At 41.5% G+C, this 16,821-nt stretch overlaps 3 protein-coding genes across 5 annotated transcripts in view; 1 reads left to right on the top strand and 2 right to left on the bottom strand.

Moving 5' to 3' along the window:
- Window positions 1-16: 16 nt before the first annotated feature.
- On the bottom strand, window positions 17-1,650 carry LOC123484597 (potassium voltage-gated channel subfamily E member 3). Its single transcript, XM_045215098.1, is given in 2 exon segments — window positions 17-1,238; window positions 1,388-1,650. A coding segment is annotated over 1 exon segment (474 nt). The 5' UTR covers window positions 1,195-1,238; window positions 1,388-1,650; the 3' UTR covers window positions 17-720.
- Window positions 1,651-2,752: 1,102 nt separating this feature from the next.
- Window positions 2,753-6,423, bottom strand: LOC121563771 (sodium channel subunit beta-1). Its single transcript, XM_045215099.1, has 6 exons — window positions 6,013-6,423; window positions 5,497-5,654; window positions 5,063-5,280; window positions 3,940-4,131; window positions 3,652-3,709; window positions 2,753-3,278 (listed from the first exon to the last, which is right to left on the bottom strand). Exons 1-5 carry the CDS (start codon window positions 6,056-6,058, stop codon window positions 3,664-3,666), a joined length of 660 nt encoding a protein of 219 aa, XP_045071034.1. The 5' UTR covers window positions 6,059-6,423; the 3' UTR covers window positions 2,753-3,278; window positions 3,652-3,663.
- A 3,848-nt stretch (window positions 6,424-10,271) lies between these two features.
- LOC121563776 (protein Aster-A) overlaps window positions 10,272-16,821 on the top strand; it is a 31,579-nt gene continuing 25,029 nt past the window's right edge. For 2 of the 3 annotated variants that reach the window (XM_045215086.1, XM_045215085.1), the window contains exon 1: window positions 12,227-13,837. In XM_045215086.1, the coding sequence (XP_045071021.1) occupies window positions 13,362-13,837 (476 nt within the window). In that variant the 5' untranslated portion in view covers window positions 12,227-13,361. Of the gene's footprint in view, window positions 10,822-12,226; window positions 13,838-16,821 lie in introns of those variants that run through there. The other variant, XM_045215088.1, reaches the window with a different exon arrangement.

Below are 16,821 nucleotides of genomic sequence, written 5' to 3'. Positions count from 1 at the left end.
GATAAAGGATATTTCAAATCAAACTTTTATTTATAATCCATTTACACAGGTGTCAACACACTTCGAAGAGGATAAGACAGAGGTGTTGAATCCTTTGTCTGTTATGTCATTTGCAGTGTTTATGCTACATTAGGTTGATTACAGTAGCGTGTTATAACACACAGAAAACAAGTACAAGCCACTACTATAGCACCTTACTGGAACTCAACTGTGCTTTACAATAATGCTACACAGTGTCAGTGTCTGGACCTTAGGACACAATGGTAATGGTATCAGACTACAATAATCAATTTAATGAAATACTGTTTATCTACGTTTATAAGCTAAGTGATTCTAATTACATGTATTTGTTTCTTTGCTGAATGAAGGAATGAAAGCATAGCCTACTCAATGTTCATTATGAATGAGCAGTTGACTGAAACTGCTCTGAACTCAAATACAGGGAAACAGAAACCTTTTTTCACACACTTCCAGTCAGATGAAAATCTCTTTAAATGGCAAGTAAGCTTTCGGTCAGTCGACCTTCATCAGAGTCGACTGACCGAATGCTTAGCTACTATGAGTGGAAGTGTGCGTGACTTTTTCCAGTTTTGCATTTTGCCTCCAGCACCTTCACTAATCGATTATGGGTGTGCGGTACATTCTGCCTATGATTGCATTATAATAAAATAGGTACTCTAACTCAATCTCTTTCTCACTTGTCATCGTGACTATAATATGTTATATTATGATTGAGAACATCAAGACTATTAACTCCTCACTATCCATCCCAACCTATCCTGGGAGCTCCAATGCAGCAGGGTTGCAGATGACCATGGGGTTCTTCCCGTTGTCTCCAATACGTGTGTCTGCCCCATGCAGTGCCTGTGTGACAGCCCGTGGGAGGGTGAGTCCTTTGGTCCAGTCGTGAGCAATGTACTGGTGATACGGATCATGGGAGCTCTCCAGCTTCTTGGAGCGGATGTAGCTCAGCATGATACCAAACGTGAAGAAACTAAACATACCTACCATAAGTAGAATATACACAAATCCCTGAGCTTGAGCCTTAGGTATAGCTCCGCCCACTGGGAGAACGGCCTGCTGGGTAGTGTAGTTCTGAGGGAGTACTGGGCCCAGTAAACCTGTGCCATTCAGACAGTGCTGTAGGAAGGATAGCAGGAGAGTCTGCAGCTCTGTGCCGTTCAAGTGCAGCATTGCTGACCTCTGCTGGTTGTGGAAGGGAACTGCCACTCTGTCAACTGATGAGGGAGGAGAGCCTTGGTCAGTACACTCGCCCGAGACACACACAAAAACACACACTGCAGAAAGTCTAACACAGACACACCACAGCCAATTCAACATGTGCACACACACACACACACACACACACTAATGTTGCGGACCTCACCTCTGTTCTCTTGCTGTGGATAAAAGTATTTAAGCTCTGGTTGCTCCTATGGCTTCTGCTTCAGTTTCTGTTGACCTGCCTGAGAGAACTTGGTGTCACACATCTGAGACACAAGTTTAGGACAAATTCGCAATCTTTGAAGAAAAATGTAAAATCAAGAGCGCAAATACCTTTGGAAGCTCAAGCTATTGTTTGCCATAAAGGCGCTGGTAGGAGATGATGATGGTGACCTTTTAAATAGAGTACTCCGTTGACTTCGAGGTCTCCAGATCCCATAGGGGTATGAACTGTAACGTAATCTGCTTCCACATACACTTCCACTCCAAGCCTTCTCTCTCTCTCGCTCAGTCTCTCTCCCTCTCTCCCTCACACACATACATACACACACTGAGACAGACACAGAGAGCTTATCCATGTCAACACGTTTAATGAGACATAGATGTCATGTCAGAGGTCAAGGTCAGAACCTCCACATGGTCTAGTAGTGGTGCTGTGTGGTTTACTCTTATGACCGCAGGAAATCGTGGTTCAGTTACGGACACTTCAGTACAGGTAAACCTGTGTCGTAATAACTCTGTTATAGTTGTGTCTCCATAGCTATGATCACCTGGTCAACATGCTTCAGTGTTGTAAGGTGTTTGGTCAGTTTGTGGTCACGTCTGTATTGTCATATCTGTATGGTCAGTCTGTGTTCATATGTGGTTGTGATGGAGCTAGGCTGTAGAACAAAGCAGCATTCAGACAGGAGGGAGAGTGGCGAGACCACTGGGCTGCTCAGACAAGATTAAGTTACAACAGGAGCAAATCACAAATCACCTCCAAATGTCCTTCTAGCTATCCCACTGCTCTTTCCGTGTGTGTCTGTGTGTCTGTGTGTGTGTGTGTGCGTGCGTGCGTGCATGTTACCTGGAGACTCACCTTCAGGGGCTTAAGCAGTGGAGCGAATACTCAGCATTGCAGACAGAATGTACAACATATAATTGTGTCAATACTCCATTCTGCATGATAAACACATCCCAGTGAGTAGACCCCAGGCAATCTGATCCTAAGGAGTCCTTGGGACAATCTCATAATTTCCAGATAAAATATTGTTTGACTATGCCTTTAGATGTTTGGTGTAAGCCTATACAAAAAGAATATCCTATAATCTTATTGTATCTTTCTCTGTGACCTCTTATCATTATTGATCATATCTTACTATTGCCGACTACGATGAATATGAAGGTTGTGTGGTCTGAATTCTCATCCGTTAGCAGAGTTTGCCACCTGCTGGTCGTTTTGGATTAGTTTGTGTCAGAGGACCGCTGTCTCTGTTGCAAATGATCAAAACAATACAGATCCATCCTTCATACACAAGCCCGAGTATGTGAGCAAATTTGATTTGATTTTGACTTGCTCCATATATGACAGCTACAATTCTGCCTACAAACACTACGAAGAAATATACAGTTGCAGGTCTAGACGTTAACACAACACTTCCACCTGCAACTCAACATTCATTACATTCCTAAAACATGACATGCTTAGGCAAGCCAAAGTATAGGTTGATCATATCAAATAATAAGATGGTTGCAGATGCACGGTTGTTCCTGCCAAAGAGTTCTATGTAGCTCAGGTGGAACCATCTGTAATCAGAGCTTTGTCCGAACTGCTGATCTATCACATGATGACATTCTCTGTTGTGTTGACACGCTAAAGGCTATTCGGCACCACCTGTCAATCTAATCACCACTCACACCAGCTGCAACTACCTCATACAGTAAATCAAGTACATTGTAAAATGTGTTCCACACTATGCTAAGACATTCCAATTATATTTCTAAGATGTAATAGCCTTGTAGTGTAGTGGTAACAGTTGCTTGTGACAGAGTTCTCCACCTTTGATGTTTACCTGTTAGAAACACACAAACAAAATACATTAAGATCGATGATCTGCTTTACGAATAGCAATGCAAAAAAGCTTTTGATTGCAGTGAAATGTGCCCTTATTTAGAATAAGGAAAGTAATTCAACTTATTCTCCATAGTCAGCGAGCTACAGTCATATCTACGATACAATCAAGCCTATAAGATCATAATAATAATAAATAATATGCCATTTAGCAGACGCTTTTATCCAAAGCGACATACAGTCATGCGTGCATACATTTTTTGTGTATGGGTGGTCCCGGGGATCGAACCCACTACCTTGGCGTTACAAGCGCCGTGCTCTACCAGCTGAGCTACAGAGGACCACATCATGAGAGGATTTCAAAACAAACTCACCGTAACAACAAGTCACTCCAGAAGCACTCCATCACAATTGTCCTTTGAGTCCAAAGGTCTGGAAATGTCAAAAGATAGACTGAGTTAATGGTCAGGAATGAAAAGAGATGGAGGAATGATGAGAGAGAAATAGTAAAGACATAGAAAGTGAAAAGTTACTGTATCTGGTATAGAGTAGAATGGAGAATATGTACCATAGACATCGTTTACAAATTGTACAATCTCTATGGTATGTATATTTGCACAGTATAAAGTATACATTAGCAGATACATAAGACTGGCTCTCACTGGTTTATTAGGGCCCGTTTTTGGGCCCTCAGGGCTTTGTGGGCGTCCCGCGCCTTGTGTTCAGCCCAGATCTTTTTGTAGCAGTGGATCAGCACCACGATCAGCACGTACATCATGATCTCTGACACCACCGACAACAGCTCCCGATTGGCTAGGAGGAGCAGAGGGAGTGCTTTGCAGAGATCATGTGTACTTTACAGCCACGCTCAAGGTCCTAAACGATATTATAACCGCGATCGATAATAGACAGTACTGTGCAGCCGTCTTCATCGACCTGGCCAAGGCTTTCGACTCTGTCAACCACCGCATTCTTATTGGCAGACTAAATAGCCTTGGTTTCTCAAATGACTGCCTCGCCTGGTTCACCAACTACTTCTCAGATAGAGTTCAATGTGTCAAATCGGAGGGCCTGTTGTCTGGACCTATGGCAGTCTCTATGGGGGTGCCACAGGGTTCAATTCTTGGGCCGACTCTTTTCTCCGTGTATATCAATGATGTCGCTCTTGCTGCTGGTGACTCTCAGATCCACCTCTACGCAGACGACACCATTTTGTATACATCTGGCCCTTCATTGGACACTGTGTTAACAAACCTCCAAACGAGCTTCAATGCCATACAACACTCCTTCAGTAGTCTCCAACTGCTCTTAAACACTAGTAAAACTAAATGCATGCTCTTCAATCGAATGCTGCTGGCACCCGCCCACCCGACTAGAATCACTACTCTCGACGGGTCTGACCTAGAGTATGTGGACAACTACAAATACCTAGGTGTCTGGTTAGACTGTAAACTCTCCTTATATAGAGCACATGTAGAGTTCAAGGTGAATCTGAATACTTTTAAGTAGCAGGTTAACAGGCCTCATTTTAAAATTGGTAGGGATGAGGAAGTAAGAAAAGGAAATGTGGATATTTAACAGTATTTTTGGATTCATCCTATCATCACATAAATGTGTGTGACAAAAGAGACCGTTGTGGGAAAAGAGTCTAAATACACAGCGTGGTCAGACTGACTGAAAAACTAGAAGGAAGAACTTCAGGACTTTGTCTCAACACAACAAAGACCATTAAACAGAGATTGATTTAAAAATCAATAGATGGAAGAAACATCGTTCACTGGGAGCTCCACCTCCTTTTCCACGGTGATATATTCATTATCCAATGGGAGGAAGAGGGTGCGCTGGAAGGTGCAGCCATAAGTGCCTGTGTCTTTAAATGTGACGTTGTGAATGAAGACGGCTCCTATCTGTACATCCTTACTCCCCATTGTTCCTTGCCACTCTAGCCGGTCATTAAAGTCCTCATGGAGGGTGTTGGGGTGTGGGTGGTCATAGTGAAAGATCTAAAAAGAAAGTAGAACACCCACACAGTGTTTATACACTCCCAGAGTATAAGTAATGTCATATTTCAACCATGGTATTACACATGCATTCCTCTATACCAAATTGTTCCATATCGTCATTTTTAGCCTTTCTACTGTCTTGGTAGTCAAGTCGCATTTTATTTAAAGTGCATTTAACAAGTCTCATTACACTTTACAAAAAAAATATACACTTACATAATCCTCCTCTCCTGTAGCTCTGAAGTGCCAGTCAACCTTGGCATGGGCCTGGACCTCCTCTCTCTTACAGGAGATGCAGACCATGAGGAAGCTCTCCCCGGCCACGGCCTCGGTCATGGAGTCCACCTCCGCACAGCCCCCATGACAATGTGGCACTTGGGTAACCAGGGGATCATGGTGCCAGAGGCAGAGTAAGAGGAGCGGGGAGTTGGGGTCAGAAGAGAGAAGAGCAAGGAATTAGACAGCCGTTTGACATGAAGACGAAGTCCTCGCCAAGATCAATGGGGTTATAAATAACAACAACAACACTAACAGGAACAGGAACAATACATCGTATTGATAATCATAATCATGTATAATATAATAACCAAGCTAATATTGCAATTTTTGTAGGCTACATATCATATTATAACAACAGTACACACTTGACTTTTGCATTAGGCCATAGCCTTATAATATGTTATGCAGGCGGATCTGTTATCTTTTTGGTCTCAAATGTAAGGGAAAACTTACCACGAAGAACAAAGACCAGGAGTGACGATAATAACTGTTGTATCATTTTTCTTCCACAACTCTTGCCAGCAAATGAATAGAACGAAATACACCTTTTCTTTCTTTTCTTTTTGTTTTACTCCCCACGAGTTTCTTCTTGCATGAAACGAAGTTAACTAATTTCCAATAGGTTGCTATGTTGTTAACTTCGCCATTGTTAATCAATACTTTTTCTACCTTCTTCTGGCATGTTCTGATTTCCGCTTAATTAGAGTTGGTTTGACATTTCCAATTGATAACTGTTCCGATAAAGACGGATTGGAGTTTATGTATGATATCTATCAATTAATCGGAGTTTATTACCTATTAATTTGCTTCAAACTACGCGAAAAATAACAATACAGAAGCTACGGATGCAGTTTTCAGCCTACACTCTACAGTATGAGTTCCTATTTTACAATGCTATTTTTACACCGTGTGAATCCATGCCTGTCTTGAATGTCCAACAGTTTAAGCGCATCCAGGCCAAGGCGAAATAGGAGAAGTTGAAATCGATGTACTATTGCATGATAGCCAAGCCAACCAAACTTGTCTAATGCAAATCATACCCAACTAATTACCATATGATGCTGTTTTTTGCACACACCATTTAAGCTTTGTTTTAACCAGCAACCGATTGTTATTTTATCAATCAATTAAATTGTTCTTTGTTTGAATTCTTTCAGTGGCCTATGGTTTTGATTGAATGGTCTGTCAATGATCAGTCTGGTTTTAATCTCTGAGAATAGATGGACCCTATAAGCAATAATGAAACTGCAGTTGTAATGCACATTGCCCAATTAACAGTTTGGTTATGAAGGATAATTATTTTGATAAACATTTTGTCCACACTCTAAATTGAGAGAAAAAAATAAACAAATAAGTATTCAGTTTATTATCACTGACAAGGAAATGTGACATAAGGTCAAATGTGTTAAGCAAATGAAGCAAGATATAGACATGCCTATGTGTATTCAAATGTGTGCCTGTCTATAGTTTGCTTATACAGTAGGACAAACATGATGCACAACTCTATAATGTTCCAGAATATCAAACAATCCATGAATGTATTTGTCATTGTTGGCCTTTCCTATTAGTGTCAGAAGTGGGATGGAAAATGAAGTTATTCTATTGTATTAGATTCTATTCTATTTCTTATAGCTCCCTTGGCAAAAGCAAAAATGTATTCAACTGTCAGTCTGATGCACATGCAGGGTTGAGTCAGCATCAACAATTATATTTTATTTTATTTTAATTTCACCTTTATTTAACCAGGTAAGCCAGTTGAGAACAAGTTCTCATTTATAATAATAATAATATGCCATTTAGCAGACGCTTTTATACAAAGCGACTTACAGTCATTCGTGCATACATTTTTGTGTATGGGTGGTCCCGGGGATCGAACCCACTACCTTGGCATTACAAGCGCCGTGCTCTATCAGTTGAGCTACAGAGGACCACGGAACTGCGACATGGCCGAGATAAAGCAAAGCAGTGCGATAAAAACAACAACACAGAGTTACATTTGGGGTAAAACAAAACAAAGTCAAAAATACAACAGAAAAAATATGTAGCAAGTTATGGAGGTTATGGAGGTAAGGCAATAAATAGGCTATAGTGCAAAATAATTACAATTAGTATTAACACTGGAATGATAGATGTGCAAGATGTATCAGATGCCATCAGATATCTGTTATCAGGATTCTGAAGCTCATTCAATGCCAAATTACTTGGAAACACAAGGCTATTGCAATAGAAAGCAAGGTCAACAAAACAGATGACTGAAGGACAACATGATGACGAAAAGACCCAAGGAGCAGATAGCCTATGAGGATCTAATAACATGCCATCCATCACCTCTTTACCTTGCCTGTATGTAGACATGTCTACCTCGCATGTTTTCAAATGTCTTTGATATGTGATGAAATCTCAGCTGGTTAATGAAATGTGCTTAAAGATGTACTCTGTAATTTGATATGCACAATAACAAGAGATGCAATTCATCTCTGTCAGGGAATGTCTAGGTCATATTTGTATGTTCTGGATGTCTAGGACATTCTCATGTGATGTAACCACGCACGCACACACACACACACACACACACCTCCCCTCTCTTTATTCCAAACCACACATGCTGGTGTTTTTTTATTTTTAGCCCAGATCGGGTTTCTAGTTCCCCATTCTGCGACGGGAATCGTTCAGCAACCCATCTCTCCGTAACCTGAAGTGGTTTGCGCAGGCATAAACTCAGATTCTCGTTGAGTTGTTGGCACAATGGAACTGGACCTGTCCCGGTGTTTATAACGGGATGTAATTACCATGAAGCGCGAAAATGCTAACCAAAGGGGGAATTCTGAAAATGCAAAGTCATTGCGACCACTATTGGCTATTCTCCGGGATAATTATCTTGTGAAATAGTCTGATAAACTGAAGCTCGAGTGAAACTAATAAACACCTGTGAGAGGAGCAGCTTTTACCAGCAACATAATTCAGGTATGGACGTATAATAGTGTGATAGATATGTTTCATTTTAAAGTGGTTTATTTATCATATTAAATGTACCAAACGAACATATGTATTTTTTTATTAGACAATTTATTTGATATTTATGCATTTTACATACAGTCCTGTAGCCCACCTGTCCCTGCAGTATCAATCAGTTTATTTCTTGAAAAACTTTATCACAGGTTTTTGAGGTAAGGGCTAAGACAGCATTACTTATTTGTGACGTTATAGCCTAGTTAGACATGTACATATACAATATAGGCCTACACATAGAAACTAGGGTGAGCAGAGAGAGCATATTGATTTTACTGGTGTAAATAAATATTGTCACGTTCATTAACACTGTCCCTGTCTAGGTGCCCTACACTTTTACATGTCAGTCATTTAGCAGACACTCTTATCCATAGCGATTTACGGGAGCAATTAGGCTTAAGTGCCTTGCTCAAGGGTTCATCGACAGATTTTTCACCTAGTCGGCTCGGGGATTAGAACCAGCGACCTTTCGGTTACTGGCACAACGCTCTTAACCACTAAGCTACACAAACATTGATCTGTTGTTGACCATTGCACTTTCATAGTAACCTAAATATTATACCGTCATACCATACATCTTGTTAGGCTACTACAATTATCATTATTATTTATTATGTATTATTATTTATTATTGTTATAAAAATAGGTTACTGTATCGTGTCTGTTGTCTCTCTGATATAACGTCCATGTGGTGACACCAAATGCTCTTGTTCCTTGTCAATATCCCCTTCTTGCATTCAGTCTTCTACCAGAACAACGTGACCTGTCCTTCGCCCAGGCGCCTGCAGCCGCGAAGTATGCGACTGTATGGCTATCATATCTCTCAGCTCCGCCCGAAATTAATCAGTTTCAGCGCAGAGAGAGAGAGTAGCCTATAGCAGCATACTGTACACACACACGCGTTGCAGCAATGGTGGGCCAGTGTGACCTACCTCATAAAGGTGAGATCCGGACTAATACACCTATATTAATCAATAATAACAAGGTCGTTTCATAATAATTTAAATATTTGTGTATTTAGTTGTACTTTTGCTCTGTGTGAAATGTAAAGCATGGTTAAGTCCATAATGTAGCATATCATTATTGTGTGTGAAATTTTAAGCATGGTTAAATCCATAATGTAGCATATAATTATTGTGACTGCAAACATTTGAATCACAAGAGGGCGCAACAAGTCTATTCCCTCCCCTTTTCTATAAATTTGCATCTGCATTATTGGATATGGTTTAAACAGCTCCCTTGGTATTAAGTCATTAATTGAGAGGCATTACAGATTCACAGATTGTTGTGGGCGCTATCCATGGAATTTGTATTCTAGTGTTGATCGTTCAGATGGCGTTGATTCGGCTGAATAAAGTTTTACAGTTTTAAGCCCGCCCTACTAGGATATAGCTTCGTCTGATTCGCTTAAAGTGCTTCCCATCATCATGAGAAGCCTTTATTTTTCCTCCTGCGTTCTTATCACGAGACTGTACCACAAGTTTTGGGGAAGGGGTTATAATTTCAAAGTATTATGTACCAATGTATTATTATTTAGCAACATTTTAACGCATTTAGAGGAACATCAACCCACAATTTGATATTTTTGTTGCGTCGGAACATAATGTTACATTTTAGAAATAGTCAGGAAATATACGAACATATATTACTTTTGATGCCCCCCTCTTCAAAGTTTTTGTTTGGCTCTGTTGAGATTCCGTTTTTCGGTTCGATCGAACAACTTAAGTGCTACACACAAAAATGGGAAACATAAAGTTTCCCATATAAGACGCATCAGCGATGTTTAAGACAGCAAGATAAAAGGACAAGAAATACCAGCAAGCAATGTAGCTAGCGTTAGCAAGCCAGTCAGACCAGCAGACAACAAACCGCGTTACCCGGTGTTTAGCAAGCTAGCTTACGACGTTGTTAGCATAACTAGATAAGGGTGTTGTTGTCAGCCAACAACAGTTAGCTGGCTACAACTAGGCAAATGTCTGAATAAACAATACGTTGACTGCTTTTATGTTCCACCAGTAGCTAGCTACGTGTAGCCAGGAGGTTTTGTTAGCTAGCTTGCAGTCTTGTCAGGTCTTTGTCGGCGAGCTGCCTGCTGTGTTGGCAGCAGGAGTGGAGGGTTTTACATCTCAAAAGGATGCTGCTGATGGGATCCTGTGAAAAAGTGGATTTTAATATCACTCCTCGCACCGTCGCTCGGCTTGTCTTCGAAGCCGAGCAAGATAATCGAAATGGGGGAAATTCATCAAATGGGAGGTAGGAACTGAATGCAACGGTTAACCGTTTAGTTTCTGTTGTACAATCAATCACATTTATTTACACAGCCCTTTTTGCATCAGCAGATGTCACGAAGTGCTTATACAGAAACCCAGCCTAAAACCCCAAACAGCAAGCAATGCAGATGTAGAAGCACGTTGTTGGCAACTTCCTCAGAGGCTCTGAAGATATTATAAGCTTGGCAAGCCAGTTAGCTAGGCTAACTAGTTACAATACTAATTTACATTTTAGTCATTTAGCAGACGCTCTTATTCAGAACGACTTACAATTAGTGAGTGCATACATTTTTCATACTAATTGCTTTTCTATTGTACTGACCAAAGACATCGAAGGAACTAGCTAGCCAACGTTAGCTAACTAGACAGACTGTATTTAATACAGGCTGGATAACGTTACTGTATTGAAAACCGTTAGAAGTTGACGTGACGACGTTGAAGTTGTGAATAATAGCAACCCAACTGTTACTGGATAACTTCTTGGCCCTGCCTGAACAGAATTGTTGTCATCCATGCCATGATCCTATTTTATCCATGCATTTGTGTCATCATAACTTTTAAGTCTGGAGCCAGGTAAGTATCGCACCTACGGAAACATGATTTGGGGAAGTCTTTTCTGTTGATGATTGTTTATAGCCTATCTGAATCTCTCAGTGGTGTGTTTTATTGCTAGTTTACAAGATATGGCTGTGTGTGAAGAAAAGACAGAGGGTCACACGAGTATTACCATGGATTACTCTGAGCAAACAAGAGCATGCCAAGATTTCTCTTGTGCAAACAGATGAGCAAATACATTGTAGGGCATGGGCCTTGACTTCAACAGGTGCCTGCATTGAAGTGGTCAAAAGCAGCTAGACAATAGACCCAAACACACACACATATTATACTGTCTGTATGTCTGTGACAATATAACATATGTTCTGCATCATCAGTGCTGGCCATGACTGGCTGAGATGGTTGATCTTTGTTTGTCTTTGTCGATTTCTGCACTATGCAGAAACCGCTCCGCCATTTTCTGGTTGCTACAATTCTAATAGTTTGCCTGATTTGAGTTTGTGACAAAACAAGCGAGTATAGTGTAGAGAATCATTGTACCATCTAACTGCTATGAAGTATATTTTCCATAATCAAAAATATTGTTTGAAGCTGGTGTAGAAAACCGAAAGTAAAAGATGCAAAAACGAAACGTAAGAACGGGAAGCATAGAAATAGCGCACATAGAACAGATCTACCGCTTCTTAGACTTGCTTTCTGTGGGAATGACATATAAATATACATTTCTATGTGATTTTGGTCAGGTCGCCCAAAAAGTAACATATTGCAGCTTTAAGAATGAAAAGAGGGGATGTTAATGTGGTTGTGGTGGTTGAGCTGGACCTTGAGATTTGAAGGAGGGGAGATGTTGATGTGTTGTTGGGGTGTTTGAGCTGATCTTTGAGATAGGATAAAGGATTGTTGTATATATTGTGTATGTTTTTTGTTTTTAAAAAGTACTTGAATAGCTTCATCTCTCAGCATTCGACTCCAAGTGCGCACTATAATCACTTTTACTGACTTAATACCAGAAGGGAGCAAAGCTGCAAAATCTGCCTCACAGCAATTTACAACCAAACAATGCGTCAAAAGCAATCAGACACCACTGCTATTGGACACAGAATACATCACTTCCATCGATCTGTCTGTGTCATGCAATACTTCCTGATACCATTTGAGGTCGGATCACAAAACCAATAGAAATAGCCATCAACATGTGTCAAAATAACTGGGATCATCTTTTGTCTAGAAAATGTATCTTCTACAATGTTAGTTTTTTTTCTGTCTATTAAGGGAGAATTAGACTGTTAGCCAATACTACAGTCTCTCTTCTCCTCAGCCCCCTGCTACAGCCGGACATAGATCGTTATCTCTCAACTGTTGCTATGATGAGACCAATTGTGAAACTGCACGCCATGTGAACTTGGCTCAAGGTAAGAGGGAGAGCAGGCACATCGAAGGAGAGACGGAGACATCAGACAGAGGGAGAGGTGCGGAAGAGGAGGAAGTGAGGAACAAAACTATGCAAAGAAACCCCATGCACAGAGCATGAGGTGGATAGTTGGAAAAGATTAGAGAGGGAGAAGACTGCATTGTATTAGCTTTTTTAATTCTGTGAGGGCCTCACCCCTGGTTTCCTGCTGCAACATTATTGACTGGCATTAGCGGGAGAAGCTAAACGGCTGTAACCTAGTGTAGTACTGTCATGCCCTGCACTACCATGGAGAATAAAACTTGCCTTCCATAAAGGGATCTTTCTTACTGCACCATCTGGATGTCACTGGAAACATGAGGTACATTCAGAAATGTTAGTCTGGCTGGTCTAGGACCAGTCCACAATTGATATTTACCAAAAAGCAGAAGTTTTCATCGAATCTCAGACCAACTTCCTCAACATGCTGGCTTGGTGTTAGCATCATTTGCTTTGCCACAGCAAGCCTTCACCGGGGTGTTTTGAAGTAAAACAATTGGTCTGAAGAAGCTCTGAGAATGATGACCATGTCTGTGCTGGCCACCACCGGACCAGAAAGCGGCGTCTCCATGACCCAGCTTATCCCCATCCCCACACTGAACATCCTCCCCCCGTCCTCAGACACCGAGGCCTGGTCCTGCTCTCCCAGCCCCCAGCCTCCACACCGCCGCCGCCGCCACCCTCGCCCCCACTGGAGCAGAGCCCGGACCAAGAAGATGAGTGACGGAGAACAAGAAGGGTCACCCAAACCCCGGTGGGAAGGCACTGAGGAGGAGAGGGTGAAGGGGAGCACTACTCCTCAAAGAAGCCCCTCACCTCTCCCTTCACCCCTCTTGGCCCCCCATGTGGAGGACGCGGTCCTGGGCCCTTCCCTGGACCTCTTGCTGCCCCCGTCGTCTCGCACCTCCTGGTCACGTAGCTCGTCTCTCGGCCGGCGCTCACGCTGGTCCCTCAGGAGTCTGCTCAGCAGGGAGGCTGACTGGGACAGCTGCAGGTCAGTGCTCTGCTCTCTCTCTATCTCTCTCCTCTCTAGGGCAGCCAGAGGCCTCAGCAGCCCTGCAGACTCACCTCAGACTCCCTCAAGGCCCTCCCATCTAGGGATGGGCTAGGTTATCTGCTAGCTGCAGCACTTTGGTTCATGGCCTTGTCATGTACTGAATCAGGGAACTGTTAACTCAAGGCACTTAGTGCATTTTATATCTAAGCATTAGGCTAAATTATCATTCACAGGCTACATCACTGGTATTACATTAGATAAGACGAGGAGACTGATATAAAATAAATGTTATTGTTTGACAGCGATTGGAGTGGAGTTTTCTGTAATGGCACACCACAAGCTAACTATTTGGAGAGGGCACAGCAGACAGGGCTTATTGGTTAAGCACTAAAACCGCAGAGGGCAGATTATGCTGTTAAAGTCCTGGTGAACTCCAATCTGGGTTATGTCACAGTTTGATTTGGTCAGGCAGGCAAAGGAGCATGTTCATCATGCTCTTCTAATATTTCAGATAGTATTTCAGAGAACCAAACCATTAGCCCATGTCACAATATTAAAAGTCTTACCTCGCCATAATTGAAGTTGGCCTGCATCTTAAATTCTATTCTAGATTAATTGTAAAATGTAGAGACGGACTGAGAAAAGCATATGAAAACAAAGGCATGAGGCTGGAAAGAGAGTAGGCTAAATGAAGTTGTTAGGGAAAATGAGAGGTCTATCTGTAGTAGTTGACAGAGAGAGAAAGAGAGCTCTGCTTGGTCAGTCACAAGGAGGCGGGATTGCGTGCACCGCTCATCCTGCTTAGAATGCATGACATCACCGCCGGCCAATAGGAGCCCACGCTTCATCTGATGATGTCACCTCCGTCCAATTGGAGGGGTCTCTGGTGGTGCTGCAGAGCCTGCAGTGTGCTCAGTGGGCCTGTTTAAAGGGCCATCCAGGCAGGCAGCGGGTTTTCCTCTCTCATTTCCACATGAACAGCTGTGCCCTTGTCCTGTTCATTTACCAACCAGTTTTATTGACCCAGTTTTGTTTAATGAAACATATTACTTAGATAGACCTCTGACTTAATGATATTGCCTGTATTTTCTATATAAGGTGGTTAAAGCTATATTCCTTAGTTGAAACAATAACAAAGCGGGCATCCAGCCTCTGTTTTGGTAAAAAGCTGAGTGATGAGCCAGGATAAATGTAACCACTTTCAAATTCATAGACGGAGCTATGGATATAAGGACTGACCATCAATGCTATCAAAATGATATTTTTTGCATTTACAGTGTTTACAGCAACAAAAAACATGTACTTTTGGGTTCTGATGGGGTACGACAGTTGAACTAAGCTCATAAGTTATATTTGTCAAGAATCAATAGCTATATGTAATTAATTCAATGCTTAATCAATGATTTCATTGATCATTGAATCATTAATTCAAAAATTAAGTTTAAAAAAATGTATATAGCAACTAAGGATTCTAGTTTTTTTTTAATGATGGATTTACAGTTGGAAATGTTAAGCTCCATACAGTTCACTACAGAAAACATAAAATGCAAGTGTACAGGCCTAAATGAAAACAGTGTACCACTATTGTTAGTTTGAACGACACCCGTTCACTGCAAACACACCTGAGTGTTGTTTGTTTAGGCTACATGCATCATCTAAAAGCAAGGGCTTTGTTTATCTACAATACACACATCACAAGGATCTATGCACTTCTCCTACTCCTGTTGTTACCTGAATGTTGCTATTGTCAAATGATATACCACTGTTGTATTTGACAATACAGTAGGTTCTGAGTGAATCCATTTCTAGAGGCAATCAGAGCATCAGGCATGTTATACAAACAGTGAGAAATGGGAGTGCTGATGGTATTCATATATGCAACAGAAAAGCCTATGGCTGTGAACGATACAGTCATCTTGTCATCAACACTTCAGTGATCAAGTTGTGGTGAAATCCAGGCATTTTCTGTGTTGTTTCCGTGTTTTGTAAAACTGACTCTAAATTTGAATCTTTTTCTATCCAGCCCTCTCTGATGTTTGAGAGGACGCGTGAAATTATTAGGCCTGAGACTCCTTGGACTCATTCCCATTTAGCCTGGATGCATTAATACAATGAGGCACAGTTCTTATCATTAAAACACTAGCCAGTTCATTTCATGTCTTTGGTTACCGTTGTTTTTGTCCTGTTGCATGAAATAAACCCACAGTGTAGATGAGAATAATTGACCATTGACAGCCACACCTTGACGGGAACTGACGATGAAGGCCAATAAAGGGGTTTAGTTATGGTTAGGCTAATGACTTCTGCGTGACAACTGTGGTGGTCTCAACAGACGACTGTTTTCCATGGGGATCTGAATAACGATTTGCATTGGAACAACATGGAAGAATTCTGATGCAAATAATGAGTTTTAATACAAGAAATGCGAGATATGATATGCGAGGCATGTTCCTACAAGATGCTGTGTAGCCACATCTCCCAGTCATTCTATTGTAGAGACTTGCTAGTTAGGCTAAATATTAGCCTTAGTCTACTAAGGTGATATTACCTCTACCTTAAACCTCAGACAGGCTACATAGACTATAGGATAACTCTTTTTGGCTGACTCCAACACTTTGTTGGTTGGGGACAGCTGTGTTGTGCGTTTATCTATCAGAGACCAAGTTGGATTTCTCAGTGGTTTAAAAGCACTTGTGAGTGATCAGTACTAAAACCTCACAATCACTTGCACAACACTGACTGCACAACTGTCTCAGCAGTAGCATAATTGGAGCAATAGTCTGAGCGATGGTGCGGCAACCTCTTCCAATATAAGGCTAGTAAATAGCCTAACACAGAACTGTTGCCTATCAGGTCTCAACACCACAGTCATGAAATCAGTTATTTTAAAGATTGCACTTCCTTTGCCGGTTTAACAAGGTGCTAATGTAAGACAAACGTGACGTGTAAATTACCCAGTAACCTTTCTCCATAATCTGTTG

The sequence above is a fragment of the Coregonus clupeaformis genome, unplaced genomic scaffold (assembly GCF_020615455.1).
Source record: "Coregonus clupeaformis isolate EN_2021a unplaced genomic scaffold, ASM2061545v1 scaf0366, whole genome shotgun sequence".
Classification (NCBI taxonomy): Eukaryota; Metazoa; Chordata; class Actinopteri; order Salmoniformes; family Salmonidae; genus Coregonus; species Coregonus clupeaformis.
This window is presented reverse-complemented; position numbering and strand designations above follow the sequence as displayed.